Source organism: Lytechinus pictus, chromosome 15 (genome assembly GCF_037042905.1).
Source record: "Lytechinus pictus isolate F3 Inbred chromosome 15, Lp3.0, whole genome shotgun sequence".
NCBI lineage: Eukaryota > Metazoa > Echinodermata > Echinoidea > Temnopleuroida > Toxopneustidae > Lytechinus > Lytechinus pictus.
Window position 1 is genome coordinate 790,476 of NC_087259.1, and position 21,269 is coordinate 811,744.

Sequence of the window (21,269 nt, forward strand, 5' to 3'; positions counted from 1 at the left end):
GCTTGGGCTTGAGGCGACTCGGCATAGATCTTCCAGCAACATAGACAATGACGTCTAATTTGCCTGGCCTGATTTGAAGTGCAATGGCTTCAGAACTGATGTTTATCAACGATGATTGTTCAAGGTTAGATTTCAAATTTTAAATGTCATTTGACTTTTAAGTCTATAAATCTGAAATAAAGACGCTCTATCCCCGAAATCCGGGTCTTAATGTCAACTCCGAGTCCGAGACCATGGCATGGACGGCGAACCCCCCCCCCCCCCATGCATCGGATGCATTTGGCTGCGCTGCGGCTGCACATGCAGCAACAGCCATGCTGCGTCGAAGGTCGATCGAGCAACCAAAACAGCCACCTATCCACATTTTCCCTGCCTTTCTTCAATAATTTCTAAGACAAATCAGCCAATATTGAGGCAAACTGATTGCAATGTTACATCGTTTGGCAGAGAGTGCCATCATCGTTTTGCGTTAGACCTATAACGTTAGTATAAGTATAACCCAGGCAGTGAGTAAGTTAGGGTAGGCCTACTATATTACTAATTAGGACTGGGGGCTAGATTAGATTTCAGTTTCTTAATTGGGGAAGAAGTTGATTTGATAGGCAGCATCCATATCTTAATTTGACAATTGATTCTCTGCAATCATTGTTTTAAAGACTTTTACATGATTTGTTTACCATATTGCAAATTGTAAATTTTCATGGGCCTGGCTTGGGCTTGGGCTTGGCCGACAGAACGTGTAACTTTACCATTTTTTTTAGAAATTCGAAAGTCGAAAGCGAAAGAGCAAAGTGACTGACCTTGTCGTGGTTTCATGCATTTTCTAAAGTGAATTTTAAGGATTTCATGTCTAACGTTAGGCCTAACAGTAACGGTAACTTGTCAACCTTATAATCTTCTAGATCTAGACTCAAGGAATATACCCTGTGAGGCCTACATACGGACTAAAAAAATCCTAACCACCTAGCCCATGCAGGCTGGCTTTAATTGGACCAACCCTCGAATGGTCTAGGTCTAGGCGTCCTATAGACAGGTAAAATCCGTCTGTTTTGAGTTTATTTTTTATTTTAATTTTTTTTTCTTTTTGCATAGGCCTATCTCCTACCAATAAGTCGTAGTAGATTCTACTAGTGCTAGTCTATCTAGATCATTCTACTTAGATATCCAGAGCTAGTGGAACAATAATATCTTCGACAAACAGATCGAGACTGTATGTTAAAAGCTTTTGTCTATAGTTAGACTGATAAAGTTAGATCTTAGACTTGGGTTTATCAATAAACATGATCAAGATGTAAGTTAGATGTAGGCTTCACTTATTAATGAATGGAATGTAGATCTAAATTTGCAAGTTTTGGGAAAATGCTGAAAATAAATGATAAGTTATACGTTAATCAGTTTTTATATGATCAATAACCATTGGCATTGCTGCCGGTTCTTTATTCATTTAGACATTATACAAAATATGGTTAATAAATAAATGAGTCACAGCCTATATGGGCTGCGCCTGGGGATAATGCTGATCGACGGGTTGTTGGTCGCCACGTCGTGTTCCGGCCGCCTAGCAGAACAAGTACGAGTGCTAGACTAGAGGTTGAGATCTAAGCAGACGACGGAACATATGTAGCTCAAGCATAGAGTGATGATCAACCGATCATCACTCTATGCTTGAGCTACATATGTAGAGCTCAGCGAAGAGCTCAGAGAAAATAAAGTGGTCATATTCAATCCCGAAATGCCTTGCGAGTGGTCACAAAATCGTCTCGGCGCAAATCACCTAATACAGCCATCTGGTGAAAACGCTGATAACAACAATCACCGATTTGGTAATGATTTTAGTTTCTAAAACTTACGTTTGTAAAGTTTTGAATATCAATCTATGTTTTAAAAAGTATTTATAATCTCCTAAGTATTTTTTAAATGTTATCTTTGATATCGTTGAAGTCATATCCTTTCATGTTATTTTCGTGATCGCTACTTGTATTTGATCAGCGTTTGATTTCGTTGGCATAAATAATAAAATGTGCGCGCAGCTCAGCTGCATGCGCGTATTGAGTTGACCTTCCTTAGAGCAACACGCTTGTGTGTTGCTGCCCTCTACATTCGTTGGTTTCTATAAAGTACCCAAGTAAAGCATACAATGTATGCAATCAGGTTGATACGGATATTCACAGATCCATTCCTATGCCAGGCGGGTTGTCAAGCTTTATCACTCAGTGAAAACAAAGCTAATGGAGTCTTAATTTCCAGTGACCTCATGGCAAACGTGCAGGGTGGCACAGCAAAAACGCTTGGAGCAGCTGGTGGTTTTACTGAAATAATCAATTCCAAGGATATATCACTACTTCCAAACATGAGAAAGCAAACCCTCCTCTGTAGTCCTCTATGCTATTAATTTAATGTCCAGACTGTGGTTGTTGCAATAGTATGTGACAGAGAAGTACTTGTCGGACTTGTTACAAATTTTGAAGATGAGGTGTGAGAAAACTTGGAAGAAGGCTGGAATTTCAAAGAAGTCAAAATGTCAAAAATTCAAAATACTTTTCGACTTCATTTACACATGGGCCGGTTTCGAGTTGGCCTCACACCAGTGTCAAGCTGCCTCCAAAAAATCACAAAAGTGTGTTTACACATAGCAGAAAAGTCGGCTTGAAATAGCCTTCAAGGCGGCCTCACAACCCCCCCCCCCCCCTTTTAGACATACGGTATAGCAGCCGGCAGCAAAGGCCTTGTCTGCGGAGAGACTTTCATGAGTTTGACAATGGGTCGTTCTTCATTTAAACAATGATTATTTCTTTTTGCGTGGTGTTAGACTTTGTGGTCGATCTCAAATTCAGTGATTTCATTACGCGATTTCACTACTAATATTAATTTAGCGCTGAGTAAATACAAAACTCCGCAAATATGCACTTCAGGACTCCAGAGAAGTAAAATGAATCACAAATGAAAAAATATGACTATTTGTACGAGAAGTTATTTTTTTGACATTCAGGTTCCTTATGGAAATACAACTTACAAGCGGGCGATATCAAGGTCAATGCAATAGAGCTAGATCGATGACGCATCGCAACTATTGCTAAAAAACAAAACTAATGTACAAGCCAATGATCATGTGACTCAAGGAAGCAGATCTCAGTCCGCTTTGTGTTTACACATACGAGAAGGCGCCTTCATGCTTCCTCGAAGGCGACCTCAAACCACCTCCAGAGGTGGACCGAAAACAAGGCGGTGTCAGTCCACTTGAGTCCACACATACGTTCAAGACAGGCCTCATGCCGCCTTCACTTGTACATGTATGTGTAAATGAGGTCTATGACACCGTTATTACGCTTTCTAAAACTAGTTTACTAGAAACCGGTTCCGGAAACCAGTTTGGAAGTGGTTTTCAAAAATCACCTCACGTAATGCAATCTTGTTGCTATGGAAACGCTCTCAGTGGGGTGACACTTTTTGCGCGACATTCAAAATCGCAGCGCACCTGTCGTGTGGAGTAGTGCGCTCAAAATGTGCGAAGATCGCTTCACAAAAAATGGTTGTGTCCTCACTTGCGCTAAAACCAGTTTACCGAAGCGATCTTGAAAACTACAGTACATCACGAGGTGGTTTTCCGAACTGGTTTGGAAAATCGCTTCGCCCGTTCTCACTATGCCTTAAAACTAGTTTCCAGTAAACTAGTTTTAGGAAGGTAGTGAGAATGGTGTCTAAGGTAGTCACTTTGCTTTCATTTCAAGCCGTCACTAGTTGTGACTCACACATTGCAGGACACAGTAACTTAACATAGTGTCTTCCAGCATTTGATAAACCTTGGAGGGGGAGATACCATCGAGGTCAAAACATTTCTTATTTCCTCTACAATTTCTTGTAGCCTAATGTATTATTATCGCAGGGTTTTATTTTTGCAGATTTCGCGAATTGCCAATCGAATTTAACTCGTTTAGTCATCGGTGCCTATGTCCCTACAGCAAAGCTTTGCTATTGCAAACATCAACTATAAAGATTAACATTAAGAAAGTACAGTTATTAATTCAAAGAAGCAAGAATTTCACTTTTTCATTTCTCAATCAAAATTAGAGCCTAAATTATTTCCTGACATATTAATATCAATATTTATTCACTAACTGTAATTTTCCATGAAATATTTTGGTTTTATTGTCATCTGATTGTGGCGTGCGCCTGTAATCCAAGCTACATGAGGAAGTCACAAATTGATGCAGAGGTTCGAGCCCTGGTCACGTCTTTTGGATGGTGACGTTAAAGGTCGGTCCCAGACGTAAATAATATCCGATTGAAACACGTCTGACAAAACTCAAATACACACTCTATACACAGGTGCATTGGCAGCTATTTGCATACTCATTAATATTCATAAGTCACATGACCATATGTTTAAGAGGTGCAAGATTCTGTTCACAAAATTCAACATTTTTGCAGTGTTATTATTCTAACAATTACACAACTTCCAAAGATTTCTTTTACAGATCAAACTGTGACACGATGAATTTTCAGATCTGAAGGTACAAAAAAAAATGAAATTCAAGCCCCTTTTTTCAAACTTTATTTTAATACAGGGAAATATTTAAATGCACAAAAGACATGTTAGCATGGGGGCTTTGAGGATCATATTGTTGCTTCCCTGAAATACTGTAGAAGTATATCTTCTGAAACGGATTCAACAACCCTCGAACATGTTGGGACCCCCGCGATTCTTGAATATTATTTATGCGAAATTAACAGCTTATGAAAAATGAAAATCCATATTTTATTGTTCGAAATAGACATGAAATGAAATACTCCGAAAATTTGCTTTGCCCAATTGATCATGGGCCTGGCAGCCGCTGTGCAGCGGTATATTATTAATAGACCAGTATATTATTAATAGACCAAAGATCCCCCAAACATAATCTGGCTGAAACATTTTTGATGGTCACCTTAACTCTGGGTCATGTTAGAGAGCAACTCCCTCCTATTACTTATAATACTAAGCAGTTTTCAGCAGCTTCTTTTTGCCACTTATAATACTAAATAGGCATTTATATTGCACCATCTACCTAGAAAATAATCTATTTGTTATTGTTATTATTACCCCAGCTCTAGCTCAAGCAGCCTTCTAGCACTCAGTGCATAAAAATTCAAGGAATTAATCCTGCTGGGTAGTGGGTACACATTCACATCCCCTGGGTTGAGTGTAGCACAATGTGGGTAAATTTCTTGCTGAAGGAAAACATGCCATGACTGGGTCGAACCCACGTCCCTCTGATTGAGTCATAACCACTAGACCACGATGCCCCCTATTCTAGAGATATGCTAAGATGCCATCACATAGTTTCTCTAAAGCTTTCCAAAGTCAGAGATGTGGCTCTAAGAGATAGAAGCCCACTATGCTAGTGATGTGCTATGGGAATATTATGTAGGAACAAAGTGAACCTGGTATCTACAACATCAGATCATTATAGACTTCATTCACTATTAGGTTACATCATTGACCAATCCCCCTACCCATTCCAACACATGTATGAGGGATGGAACAACTCATAAGGAATTACCAACGCCCAATTTGCATTGATCAATTACATGTACAACTTGCAGAGCAAAATATCAATTATTTTGCAACTCAAGTTGCATTACAAACAAAGATGTACTAAGTCCATAATTAAACATGACAAACAAACTTAAACCACGAGACATTTGTTAATTTACAGCATCATAATTTCATACTAATACCCCTTTTTGAAACTTCTGTTTTGTTTTGTTTTGGTTTGTATAGGAAATGTGTAGAATGGCTGCAATTTTGAGGAATTTAACATCAAATTCAAGGTTGGCAAACAGCATTTTTGGATCCAGTGCCCCTAGATTATAATTTAAAATAGGATAAAAGTGCAATGTTGATTGAATGCCTTGCTCACAGGGATAAGTGCCATGGCTGGGATCAAACCATGGACTTTAATGTGTCTGGTTAGGCACCTAAAGGCCACCGCACATCTTACCATTGGTCTATCACCAAAATTTTGGAACAAAGCATAGTAAAATTTGATGCTAATATTGAAACATGAAATATCTTACTGTGTAATGTTCGAAATCATTGTACATGTACAAATATGTTCAAATCTGCTATCGTTTTTAGTAGAATAAAAGCAAATTTAATATCTAGTCATAGTGACGTCATAGCAATCATACAATTGTCTAGGATTTGAAAAATAATTTGGCCTTTACTCAAAAGTAAGGCTTTCAACCATCTTAAACTGTTATATTAGTATTCTTTCAATTAATTCGAACCTCAAATAAAAAGATAATTTTTCATTCAGAAAATGAGCAAAATGCCATTTGTTCCAAAATCGGATTGTGGACAAGTCGTAGGTGAGTGGTGGCCTTGAGTCAACTCTGGCACCTCCACATACTAAAACACTTCTTAATTCACCATGAACATGATTTGCCTATTATAAAAGGCATTCTACTTTTTTGAAATATGGGACTGTTTTGGTGAGTGTTCATAAAGATTCTGATAAAATGCAGAAATGGTTCAGAAACAAACAAAAAAGGAATCTGAACCTCTTCTATATTTAATTTGTTATCCTGCTTTGTATGATTAAGCCTTGGAAGGAGAAGGGATTCTGATTATTTTCATTACATACAGTGTATATAGTATGAGGCATGAATGGAATTTTTAAAGTGTTCATGTAAAAGCATACATGTATGTCCTTTTTTTATGGACTAATGTCTTTTATTCTCAGATTTAAGCCATTGCGTCACTTACTACACATGGTTCATTTTGAAACTTTTCAATTTCAACCTTACCCCACATTTCAAAGCAATAGGGCCTACCTATTAAAACCATTAAAAAAGTTATATCCATTGCACTTAAATTACATGTCGATCTTTTACTATCCGTGTTTTGCAAACCTTTTTGAGTATTTTTTCAGTTATATGAAAGGGTAGGAGCAACGCTAACTTTGGATGAATAAAGGAAACGAAATCCAGCGAAGAGCTATATTTTAAACTAGAAATTTGACATGTCGAAAGGACACAGATGCTTCCGCTTAACGCGATCAGAAATTCATTCAATATGATTGAACTTAATATTGTGCAGAAACCAATATGCATATATATAATGAACAAATTTAGACCTTTGAAACGACTTGCATATATAGTGAGCTGTGACCTTTGACCTGCCGACTCCGAATTCGAACTTAGCCTGTATTTTGGTGTCATCTACTAACACACCCAAATTTTTTTAATCTGTCGAATATTTCATAAGTTATCATGCGGAAACCAAAACGCATATTTAATGAGCTGTGACCTTTGACCTGCGGACTCAGAATTCGAGCTTATCCTGTATTTTTGTGTCATCTACCTACACACCAAAATTTTTTTATCCATTAAATATTTTTCAAGTAATTGCGCGGAAACCAAGTGGGGGGACGGACGGACGGACGGACAGGGGCAACGCTTAATGCCCCCTCCGAACTTCGTCTGCAGGGGCATAAAAAGAAGATAAAACTCTTTGGTTTTGGGAAGTGAACTATCAGTTACATCATTGAGTTATTAAATAAATTTTCATTGTCATGTACTTATCGTCAATGGTCATCCGAACTGTCGTATCCATATATGACGGTGCAAACCCAATTCAGAGAAGATCGACTTCAAAGTTTACTACAATTTTCATACTTCCTTCTCCAGCCGCACAACATATTCATTGCACATTGGTATCTTTATATTTACACAAAACCAAGGATCATATAAAAATATCGCAAAAGAGCTCCATGCTCGTAATTTCGGTTTGAGCAGTTTACATTTCCCCGGTACAAAAACGCCATAGGGAATACAACAAACCTGACCGCGATTTCAATGCACGCGGTCAATCAAAGCAAAACGTTGTATCGCTATTCACGTGCAAAGTCAATGCAGTGCAGATGGCTAATACGACAGTTTGGCTGACCGCGCGCATTGAAATCGCGGTCAGTCAAAACGTCGTATCGCTCTGCTACAGTACACGTTTCTAATGGGATTCGCGCATTTTATCAAAAATTTGTATGGCATTGCCGTGAAAATCCCCTCATACATGTATCTCAGAAACTTAAATAAATTGCTGCCTAGAAATTCATTTATGAATAGAATACTAGGACTTGACATTCATTTTCTGCAAACATCTCAAAATCAATTTTTTTTTACCAAAATTGACTGATACGACGGTTCGGATGAACGCTGACGATATAAATGAATTCCCATTCAACATTAAAGAGACATAAATTTCCGATATCTAAAAAGAAAATAAGTTTAGTCTGAAAAACAAATGGCCAATGAATATACATGCACATGTAAGCGAACAAAAAACCTTGTTAATGTTCATTTATAGAATATGAAGAAGATAAATATGTAGATATGACCTTCCTCTGGAAAATGAATGAAGTTTCAAATATGAGTCAATATTTATCATAGAATGTAAATTTCCTTTTTTCAACAAAAGATATGAAATCTTTATAGTATAATTTAAGAAGGTTATTAAAAATACTGATAATGATATTCAACTTACATGCCAATTCTTTATGTATCAACTCCAAAACAATTATTTGAATTATTAATCAAACAGTGGCATACAGTGCATAACAAGAATGCATTTCTTAAACTAAATTAAACACAGCAATACAAATATACACTGTAGTACAATAACTTCATACTACATGTATGTGCACATATCAAGTAGGTGTATTCTTTTGCATTCCAAATAGCACTCCCATTCATTTTATGTAAAGGTGAAGTTCAAATAAAAATAATTCATTGTTATGGGAAATAAAACTATAAGTTCTCAGATGGTGAAAATATGTAGTATACAGGTACTCTTTAAAACACAAGGTACTCTTTAAAACATAGTTCCAAAGAAATCTAGAAACATAAAAAGCTTTTGACCAATAAAAATTCATAGGATATCGCAGTAGTCCGTATTTTTGAACTTTGTTTTATTGTATAACCTACTCCACATTTTTCACTGAGGGAAGTAAACGTGATATCTTCATACACTTTTTTTTAAATGCTTCTGGGGGAAAAAAACATGCAAGAGGTCTGCTCTGCAAAAAAAAGGATTCAATTAATTCAGTACAGTATAAATGAGAAAATACAAGTATGTTAATCTTCCCAATTTCTCATATTTTTCTCCCCTTCATACAATTTGAACAAGCACTAATAGCGCACACTTACTACTGAAGTTTTTTTCAGTTGTACATCAGAGATTAGTCATTTTAAGGTCTCACAACTGCACCCAAAAAAAAATAGTAATTAACCCACTAAAATTCACTGCAAATTATTTGTAAAATTAATCTTTTATTTAATGGAGGTTAGAATTGTGTCATAACTTTGTTTTGTCACTTTCCTACGTTGATAAGTTTTTGCTCCAAAATTTTGATTAGTGCTTTTTAGAACTTATTGGTTCAGATTCTGATGGGGTTTTACCAGTTGGAATCTGGTATTCAAAAAGATAGTTGTCAAAACCAAAATCTGCCATCTGCAGTTTTCTTTTATAATAGGTGAGCAATGCAAATGTGGATAGAGTAGAACCTCTGATCAATTTGGGAAAGAAAATAAATTTATGACATGGTTGAATTTTATTCATATAAACTTTGGAATTGCAATTCAATATTTTGACAAAAGCCAAAATAATAATTAAAAATGTTTTACTTTCAGCTCGACTGTAGTGGCATGAATTGCGAAGCCATCGCTTGTTTCCTCGCAACACAGCAATGTTAAAAAAGTTTCCGGAATCTGATGGCTTCAGGATTCTGGTTTACGGGCATGACTGACTCACGCTTAGTTTTGATAGCAATTGATCTTGAAGAGCAGACCTCACACAAAGCTATGAAAACAAAACAAAACAAATACTCACCTTGGTACAAACTGGTTTGGTGGACGCTTGGGACGATAGTCCGGGTGCACCATGAAGAACATATGCGGGAAACCGGTACCAAAGTAGGCACCATCGGTGTGGTGGTGCCGGGATGATTTTGGGGTGTAAACGTCTTGGCATTTCGGGCAGTAGAGCTTAACCATGGCCTCACCAGGGACATCAGACAAGCCTAAAGAAGATAAGACATGGGCAGTATTTCATCAAACATTCTTGTCACTGATTTTCCACTGACAAAGTTGCTCTGAGCCAGTCGGAAGCAATCATTTCAGTAGCTTATGACAATAGTGTTTTTGATTGACTATTTTTACGTTCTCATTGGCACCATTTCACAAAAGCAATCTATACTCAGACTCAATCAAACTGGTGACCATATTCAATTGGTTTGAAACAAAACGTTAACCACACTTCCATTAAGTCATAAAAAATCAACCAAATCTTTTCAAATGGTGAAAAATACATGTAGCTGTAAATGCAATGCTGAAAAATGATGAAAAAAAAAGTCCATCAAGGTAAGTACAGTGAAAGGTCCAATCAACTAAGTGAGAATATGACCAGAGCTGCCAACCTTTCAGTGCATGTACATGTACATTAATCTAGAAGCTCAAAAGTCATAATTTTGATATATAAGTCATAATTTTGATATATAAGTCATAATTTTGATATATAAGTCATAATTTCATAAGCGCCACACAGTATTGTAAATTTCTTTGGAGAGGTAATATGAAGAAAAGATTACTTTAAACAGAAATAAATCTTTCTTTCATTAAGGCTTACATGTAGATTCAGAATCATCTTTGGGACTCTCTTTTTTGTGTAAATCCATGATAAATCAAAGAAGAAACAAGTGGAGCGCATCTGGCAGTCTCACCTGCATCGCGCGATTCAATATAGCAGCAGTGCTGACTTTGAAAACTACTACAGTCCTTCACGTTAATAATTTTGTGGAGCTCAATAAATCGCTCTCCTTATTTTTATGAGGAGCTCAATTAAGCTCCTCAGAATTGCTCTCCTTGAGGAGCTCAAATCATTTCAATACATTACATGTATGATAAATTGTAGATTTTTCTTAACATCATATATGCAATAGCTGTGTAGCTATAAATTAATCTGTGGTGAAAGTAGGCCTGGGTCAATACGTTTACAAAATTTCGCGCTCCTGCTCAAAAAAAAAAAAAAAAAGCTAAAATTTCACATTTCACATCTTTAAATCCATGAAATGGCTATCTATTTTCCATAATTCCTTGAAATTATTTTGATTTAGTTGAAAACTATCACAAAAATGAAGAATATTCACCTCTTTCCCGACTCTGATTTAAACTTACACTCTGTAAATATTGTAGTCCCACATGTAGACTTCCATGGTGTTGCCATGAAAATCTACATATTTACCGAGTTTAAATTCAAATCAGAGTCAGGAAAGAGGTGAATATTCTTCATTTTTGTGATAGTTTTCAACTAAATCAAAATAATTTCAAGGAATTATGGAAAATAGTTGGCCATTGCATGGATTTAAAGATGTAAAATGTGAAATTTTAGCAATTTTTTTTTTTTTTTTTTTTTTTTTTTTTAGGAGCGCGATTTTTTGTTCTCCTTATTTTTTTTAGGAGCGCCGGCGCAATTGCGCTCCTCAAAAATGAAGGTCTGCTACTATAAAATAATTATTCACAAAAAACACCATTCATATAATGATACAATACTACGTTCTTTGACAATAAATGACATTTAACCTATGTTTATGATGGTAATTCACCAGACACCCCCAACATGGCCAAAGTTCATTGACCTTTGACCTTGGTCATGTGACCTGAAATTCACACAGGATGTTCAGTGATACTTGATTACTCTTATGTCCAAGTTTCATGAATCAGATCCATAAACTTTTAAAGCTATGATAGTTATTCAAAAGATACCCCCAACATGACCAAAGTTCATTGACCTTTGACCTTGGTCATGTGACCTGAAATTCGCACAGGATGTTCAGTGATACTTGATTACTCTTATATCCAAGTTTTATGAACTAGACCAATAAACTTTCAAAGTTATGATGGTAAATCAACAGATAACCCCAACTTGGCCAAAGTTCATTGACCCTATATGACCTTTGACCTTGGTCATGTGACTTGAAACTCAGGCAGGATGTTAAGAAATACTTGATTAACCTTTTGTGCAAGTTTCATGAACTAGGCCCATATATTTTTAAGTTATGATGACATTTCAAAAAACTTAACCTTACAGTGTAGGTTAAGATTTTGATTCCCCAACATGGTTTAAGTTCATTGACTCTTAAAGTGATTGGTTAACATTGGTTTGACTTTTAAAAAATCTGAGCTAGAAGGTCACACTTGTCACCTGTGTCTGTGATATGTTACAAAAATGAAGCCCAGAAAGAATTGCGTTCGAAAATAATTATTTAGTGCTTAAAAAATTGAAATATAAAGTGACCGAAACACCATCTTAATTTCATCCCATACACTTATGTGTACTATTTAGGTGTCTAGAAGACGCCTATTTACAAAATCGGGGTTTGCCTTGTAGTTTTAGCTTTTCATTCTCAATAATGGTTGTTTTCAGAGTTTATTAGTTCTAATACATGCACTTGTACACATGTTTCATCTTGGTTTGATCATTTTTTTAATCGGGTGCTCACAAAGTTAAACAATACCTTTAATGACCTTTGACCTTGGTCATGTGACCTGAAACAGGCAGGATGTTCAGTAATACTTGATTAACCTAATGGCAAGTTTCATGAACTAGGTCCATATACTTCCTAAGTTATGCTGTCATTTAAACAAGGCAAACGCCAAGCGTTGTCTCGCCTGCATATTGCAGTCATGAAGAGACTGCATGTCAAAACTATATATGACTTAGATGGACCTCTGTTACGAGTTTGGCGATCCCACCTAGAAGCCAACGTTCTCACTGCCACGCGTCACGGTTGGTGGGCGCCGACAACCCTGAAAATTTTCAGGGCAAATCCGCCAACTGTGAACTTCCCCGACAACCGTGTCCGACAACTGTAAAACAGGCCTCGATCCACACAAAAAACTGAATAATATATATATTTTTTTTAAATCTGCTTTTCAGATCCTAAAATAAACTTGTCGATTATTTCTTCCACGATTTCTTCCCGGGATTTCTTTGCTTCGCTACTACCTGTATATGATATGACCTCGACTAGAGGCCCAATTTAACTCTCTCTCTCAGGAAGTGCGAAGATGTTTACCACGCATTTCATTTGCGTATCGCATTGCTCTCATTATTTACGTCTTTAAAATGGTAGTAAATACGCTCAAAAATAAAATGAGGAGAGAGGGTTACCGTGGGTTATTGGGTTGCAATGTAATTAAGTTGATATTGTCACTTATTTTGTCAAAAGTAAAGTGTGTCAAAAATAATATAAAAATTCGATCGAAATTTAGTTTCATCTCGTCCCAGACCCGGGGCCCCAGCCTTATAGCTACATCTACATGAATTCATTGAATGCATTTCTGATGACACTGCCGTAGAGTGAATTGAGAAAATTATTAATAGATCACGTTAATAATGACAAAGCCACAGGAATGGATTGATATATTGTCCAACTCATTTACTTACAGCAAAATGATTTATTCACATTTATATTCCAATTTTACTCCATAATTTCCAAAGTCTTGATCTCTACATTGATCTTTTGAAAGTGTTGATTAATTTCGCGACGGTGTGTCTACCAAGTTCTGTGTCACTGCACTCGCGTTCGCCACGGCCACATACAAAAATACAAATCGCACATGGCATCAAAATCCTTGATCCGCGGGGCCGGGATCCGAGTCTTCTAAAATTAGATGGGATCCATGCAAAACCGATTTGAATGTTTTTTGGGTTTTTTTCAGATATTCTTTGAATCTGTTATAATTTTCATTAGTAATAATCTTTATTAATATTATTCACGCTTTTTATCATATTACGACTCATTTTTTAATGTGAGTTATACGTACAGTGTATTTTCATTTGTATTGTTCTTTATTACTCTATGCCTGCCAATTAACGCACCTGTCACGGTCCTGAGAAATGTTTTAGTCATTACAGTGAATGCTTCATGAATTTGTTGTACAATTGCTTAACAACTCCCGGAAACAACTACGATTTGAAATAAAATATTATTTGAAATTAATTTGTGTAAAGGAGAAAGAGAATAATGGGAGGTGGTCGTGGGCAATGTAAATGAAAATGATTGGATGTTTTTTACTTTGTGGGGGAGGGGATTGGCGAAAAGAAGTCAATGTTCGGAGCGAATTGAATTAATATTCTTTTATGGATGTGTCTACTGTGATTGTGGCTGCATAATCTTTATGGCGAGTGGAAAATCAACCCGTGGTCGGGAGGGGTACGTGATTCAATAGATTTCGATAGAAGTACACATTCAACAATGTGGAATTGACAATTCATTCACAGATATTCATTTCAGGGCCGCGGAAACAGGGGGGGGGGGCTGGGTGAGCCTCAGCTCCCCCACTTTTTTTTCCAAAATAGTGTACAAAAACATAAAATGGACCACCTGATTGTGTTTTTTGCATGGTCATTCCCCCCCCCCCCACTTTCAAGACCTTTCCGCGGCCCCTGCATTTCAAGTACGAATTATTGAAGTTGATATGTGTGAACGTTTTAGAGGATATGTATTTCGTTTGTCCACGCCCACATGAGTCACTAGTATAATTTGAATATCGTTGGATGAATTTTTCAATTTCACTTATGTCTTTACATGTATATATGTTCTATATCGGAATTGTGTTTTATATAGAGTTATCTTTACAACGTCGTTAGCCTAATTACTGCGAGTGGATCATATTTATGAAATGAGTTGGAATGTGAATGAGACGCCCCAAAGCCGATGGCACGTGATCTAATTAGTATTCACTTTCTGGGTTGAGCCAATCATTGTGCTTGAAAACGGGTTTCCCCTAATTCCCGCCCTTGGAATGTGTGCCATGTGCGTGACCTGTTAACCTGTTGTATGAATGCGAATCAGCTGGTTTCGTGACCTCAAATATTCTTCATGTTGTTTACGCTGGATGGGGGCTATAAAAGTAAGATCTTTCTTACTCTTTTTTTTTTCATTTTTAATAATCTGTTCGTGAATTTCTGTAACCTAAAAACTGATGCAATTTATTGAATCACGTACCTCGATCTTCCCACTCATGGTGCAAGAAAATATTTTTAAAATTTAAAATCGCCAAAATATACAAGTAAAGAAAGATTATTCAGCCATCATCATCAGTAGTAGTATAGACATGTCTATAAATATGCATTCGCTTTGAATATTGACTTCTTTACCAATCCCACACACGCGTACGATCTCAACATCCCCTTGTCATTGTCCATGCCAGGACCCCTCCCCTTTCGCTCTCCCTCTTCGACCATCCTAGCTACATGTACAACCCCCCCTCTTCCTCTCTTTCACACACGCTGTATTTGTAGGCCTACATAGTGCATTATTTAAAAATAGAAATCTGCTTTCCTGTCAATTAAGCTTCACTTTCAAAACATTTTAAATCGCAATTAATTATAATAAGAACAATATCGTAATATTAAAGTATGATGAATGACAAAAAATATTTCTCCCGCTCGTGATGGACACATTCATTATTTTATAGGCGAGTATAGAACAATACAAATGAACATAGCAATAATTGACAGTGATAAACGAATCTTGATTGGATATTATTAGTATAAACATCATCAACAGGGGCCCGTTTCTCAACACCGTCATAAGTCTAACTTCTTGACTAAATCGGAGATAGTGAGCTACTTGTCCGCTAACCGTTTCACGAAGCCCTCTTTACCAAGATCGGGTACAACAACCTCACTAAATATTTATGACACCTCCGAACCTGTCTTAACTTCTTTCTTAATGACGTAGTGGCATCACGTGGGTAGACTATGACATGCGAAAGTGCCTAGAAATTTTAAAATTATAAACTTACGTAATCAATCATAGAGGTTGAAATTACATCACAAAACAAGTGGGTTAATGCATTCAATGATAATTGTAATACAAAGAAACTATAAAAACTGTTGGTAAACGCCACAAAACCATTAATTTTGAAATAGTAAAATGATTTAATCGATAAAGATTCTACCACGTCAGGCCATCCATAACTGAACTCGTATTTGTTGTTTTCAGACCCCTATTAACAGTTGGATGAATTCTATCTCTAATTTATGCATATAATTTGTCCAATATCGTATCTTTCGGTATCAATGATTAAAAATGTTTCGTTAAACTATATTTTGATGACGTTTGGAATCGTAAAAGTCCGTATAATTATCATCATTTTACAAAGAAAACCGTTATGGTTTACTTTCGTAAACTATTAAAATTGGGTCTCCCGGGGGTACCCATCTCAACGTCCACAAGTGATTTTTTAGTCATGAAATGAATTATTCATAATCTAATTTTCTCTGCAATTGAATGCTCCAGTCTTCATGGTCTAAGTATGTATGATGCATAATTCACCTGTGCTATTATTTTGAAAAGATTTATTTCCCAATTTATCGTAATATTTGCAATTTTGTAATAATTTTTCTTGTTGAAAATTATGCTATTTTGTGACTAAGGCTACGCCTCGTCTGCTCTTTTTACCGATAGTATCGATATCAAGGTATTCTAGTTAGGAAGCCTTTCGAGAAACAGGTTTAGTAAGATTGGAACTAACTCCGTGGTTGGTGGATAAAGATATGACTAACTTGTCCATGTGTTGAGAAACGGGCCCCAGAAGTCTTAATTATGAGAGTTATAGTTTCAGTGAGTATCTGAAAACAAACAAACATGCAAATTATATCGTCTCATATTCATTTAATATTACCGAATATTACCGATGCCCATTATTTGGAAGCCTCCGAAGTTTTCTTCCGAGGCTTCCAAATAAAGTCGGAACAATCTTTGGATTTAGTAAGGGCGCGGCGCGGCGCAAGCTCAAAGCGCTACGCATGTGGTCCGTAGATGTAGTCGGTCATTGACACGCATTCACAAAATGAATCGCACTTTATAAGGACATAGCGATCTAGACATTGGAAAGTATGGAGTACATTTATCGATGTCATCGATGTGAATCTATAAACTGTAAGTATAAAATGAGATTGAATTTAAATCATTTCCTTTGACCTTTTTCATCAGGTCTTGCCTTTCTGCTTCAATCGCAATTCGCGCAACGGTTACGGTTGTGTGGCCGGAGAAACATTAAATAGACATAAAATGTTGTGCATTTAGCAGCAATCTAAGCTCGTCGATATTGATATTTTCGATAGCTACCGCAACCCTCCCCCCGTGCGTCTCGCACGCACCGAGGCCGCTGTGCGGCTTGCGTCGCTTCGCGCCGCCAAGCGTCAGAATGAACCTGGCGAGAACGTTGCTCGAAGCTATAGAAAGTTATTGTGTGTACAACACAGCACAGTGCCAGTCATGGAAAGTTCATTGACCTTTGACCTTAATCAAATTAACTCGCATTCGAACTTGACCTGCACCTTCAAGAAATGGACCTCTTGTATGAATTTGGCAATCCTACCTCGAAGATATAAAAAGTTATTATGTGTACAACACAGCACAGTGCCAGTCATGGAAAGTTCATTGACCTTTGACCTTAATAAAATTCAACTCACATTTGAACCTGACCTGCACCTTCAAGAGATGGAGCTCTGTTATGAATTTGGCGATCTCACCTCGAAGCTATAGAAAGTTATTGTGTGTACAACACAGCACAGTGCCAGTCATGGAAAGTTCATTGACCTTTGACCTTATTCAAATTCGACTCATAATCGAACTTGACCTGTACCTTCAAGATATGGACCTCTGTTATGAATTTGGCGATCTCACCTCGAAGCTATAGAAAGTTATTGTGTGTACAACACAGCACAGTGCCAGTCATAGAAAGTTCATTGACCTTTGACCTTATTCAAATTCGACTCATATTCGAACTTGACCTGTGCCTTCAGGAGATGGACCTCTGGTATAAATTTGGTGATCCCACCTCGAAGATATAGAAAGTTATTATGTGTACAACACAGCACAGTGCCAGTCATGGAAAGTTCATTGACCTTTGACCTTATTCAAATTTGACTCATATTCGAACTTGACCTTTGCCTTCAGGAGATGGACCTCTGGTATGAATTTGGTGATCCCACCTCGAAGCTATAGAAAGTTATTGGGTGTACAACACAATTGTTGACGACGACGACGACGCCGGAAATAGTGATACCTATGTCTCGCTCCGCTACGCAGGCGAGACAAAAACTTAACCTTCGGTTACGATTTGGTGTTACCGCCGTCGGAAAAGCGGCGCATATAGTCTCACTCTTCGCAGGCGAGACAAACATTACCCTAATGTTAACAATCATTTCCAAATCGAAATATAGCAAGATCCAATTTTTTCGGACATAATTCTTTCAACCATGAGCAAACCTACTGCATGATATCGAATAATAAACTTTATAACAAAGCAGAAATGAGCTTTCTTACCTATTGGTAGAACAAGTTGATTTTCACAATATACTCTTGGACAGTGCCCAAAATCACCTTGTTGGTATTTTTCAAGCTGAGAATAAAAACAAAATAAATATTAACAGTAAACACATTCCTTTCAAACAAAAACAAGTAGGCCTACACAATCAACTTTGAATATTTCGCTCAAGCAGGAATCGCTCTTCTTGCGATGGTGGAGACAGGGTTTCTTGAATCTCGAGATTAATCGCGAAGAGGGCCGATCGTGCTAAAATCTTGATATTGAGCAAACTCGGACTGGTGAAGCACCACCTAGTGTTATCATCAGTTTGCTTCATTGTATTTCAATTAATTGTTAATACCATATAAACCAGAAAGAATACTTCATTTATATAGTAAAAAAATCCCTAGTACAAGTCCCACACAATACAGTGACAAAGTCATACGGGGAAAAGATCATTTTCATATGCAGCTGCTGTTTCATGGAATAATCTGCCAGAAAATCTTAAGAATATGAATACATATATGAAAAGTTCAGAAAGAGTTTGAAAACACATTTATTTAGCATTTTGTAGACAATTAGGAACCTAGTGCTCTCCTCTTCATCTCCACTTGTAAAAAGCGCTTAGAGACATGCAATTTTGCCTATGTATTTTGCGCTATACAAAAACGCTTCATTATTATTGTTATATCTCTTTCGACTGCTTGTACCTGAAATAGAGTAATACTCTGCCTGGTATATATTATCATCAGATAGGTGATAATACTTTGTATCTCAACTTTAATGAAAAAACTTTTCTTTTCCTTCATAAAAATCCAAACACTTTAAAGAAGCCACAGTGCAATGTAACAGAAAGACAACCTAATTTAAAAGCGTAGATCTGCTTTATAATAAAATAGACAATTTTGCTTTCTAACGAAAAAGACGCATATGGAGGCCAATATTATATATTTTTCCTATTATAAAATTTTTGACCAAAATAGACTTCATTACAAACTCTCTTTTTCTAGAAAAGAGCATATTTTAACTGAGATTTGCCATGATTAAAGGCACTCTGCAGATGACACTTGCATGAGCAGACACAGAGAGATTACAACTTTCAGAAGAATTTTTAATAGGACTGTGGTAGTTTCAATATTCTCAATTGAAAGATATGGATGGTTTCAACAAATGTCTAAACCTACGTGCTTCATTCGCATTCGCCATCTGATTTTAGAGTATTATTATCATTAAAGGGATGGTCTGGGCTGAAAGTATTTATATCTAAATGCTGCAAATTTCATCTAAATCGGATGACAAATAAAGTTATTGAATTTTAAAAATCTATCAATATTTTGTGAAAACAGTTATATGCACATCGTCATGAATATTCATTAGGTGGGCTGATGATGACACATCCCCTCTTTCCTTTTTCTTATGTTATTATTGAATCAAATTATTATTAAATCATAAATGTTTCATTATTTCATACATGTGTAAATGATGTGTCTCCATTATGATGAAATAAGTTGCAGCAATAGATAACTAATGCACGTAATCAGTTGTCAATCCAATTGTTTTAGTTCTTAATAGAAAATTTTTGAATAAACCAAATTTCATATAATAAAATACAAAAGAACAAGTGGGGATATGACATCATCAGCCCACCTAATGAATCACATAAAGACATGCCTAGAACTGTTTCACCGGAATAATGCAAATCTTTAAAATTCAATAACTTCGTTATTTGTTATCCGATTTTGATAAGTTTTCAGCATTTTGCTTTGTGAATATTATTCTTTTTATTGAGATATTAATGTCTCCAGCCTGGACTATCCCTTTAAATGGGTCAGATGCATAAAAAACTAGAGATGCTCGGCTGGTCGCGTGGCAGAGCACATGTATCCCCCGAACCCACCGCATCATCCACCATTGTGATATATAGAGCTCACATAGAAATTTGACAAATAAATACAAATATCATGGCAACAATGACCCTGCCCACATTTTGCCTGTTTTCACAAAAACTCTTGTTACCATGGCAACGATGTCTCCACCCACACCAAATTCATAGGTGGCTTTGCTTTACCATAAAGGACCTTCATGCCACATTTGAAGATGATCGGAGAAGAAATGCAGCTGGTAGAGTGCTCACAAGGACATCTCTATTTCCACAAAAAAAATTGTTACCATGGAAACGATGTCTCCACCCACACCAAAATCAAGAGGTGGCTTTGGTTTACCATAATGGGCCTTCATGCTACATTTGAAGATGATCGGAGAAGAAATGCAGCAGGTAGAGTGCTCACAAGTGCCCCTTTGCCTTTTTATAAGTGCCCATTCTCTTTAATATCAAATAAGTTGCTTGTTTTAACCCCTCTTCCAAGAAACGCACTCGCTTGCTATGCTTGCTCGCTGTATATATGGCCCACAAGCATATATACATTATATCTAATAATCAGAAATGTCCTAAGTCCAAAAAAAGAGTTTTTTCCAATTTGAATGACCACGAAACAAACAGCCATTTACAAAAAAAAAAAAATAGCTGATTGTCAATGTCAACATTTAATTAGAGTGGGGTACGCCCTTTTCAAAAGGAAATGCAATTTTTTACCTATTCCCCCCCCCCACACACTTCCACCTTTGCCCCGCCGCCCCTGCCATTCATGATGACTGTGTAGAAAACAACTCACACACATAAGAGCAAGTCTAATGAAGTTATACCTACTAGCAATCCATGTAGAAACAATGTAGAAACAATACAAGAGGGCGCTGTGTATTTTAAAAATTTGAATAATTAATTAATGTGCAACTTTTGACACTGACGAGTTATGAAATAATGTTCAGTGATTATTTCTATAAAATGTGACAAAAAATCAGGTAGATATAAGAGTTGAGGCACAAAAATGAAAAAGGAGGCACATATC

General features: G+C 36.7%; 1 protein-coding gene across 2 annotated transcripts in view; it reads right to left on the minus strand.

Moving 5' to 3' along the window:
- Window positions 1-7,147: 7,147 nt before the first annotated feature.
- The window catches only part of LOC129277145 (casein kinase II subunit beta), a 32,045-nt gene continuing 17,923 nt past the window's right edge, over window positions 7,148-21,269 (minus strand). Inside the window, exons 5-6 of one of the 2 annotated variants that reach the window (XM_064110440.1) lie at window positions 18,381-18,456; window positions 7,148-10,058 (exon numbers count right to left, since the gene is read on the minus strand). In XM_064110440.1, the coding sequence (XP_063966510.1) occupies window positions 9,865-10,058; window positions 18,381-18,456 (270 nt within the window). In that variant the 3' untranslated portion in view covers window positions 7,148-9,864. The remainder of the gene's footprint in view (window positions 10,059-18,380; window positions 18,457-21,269) is intronic. The other variant, XM_064110441.1, reaches the window with a different exon arrangement.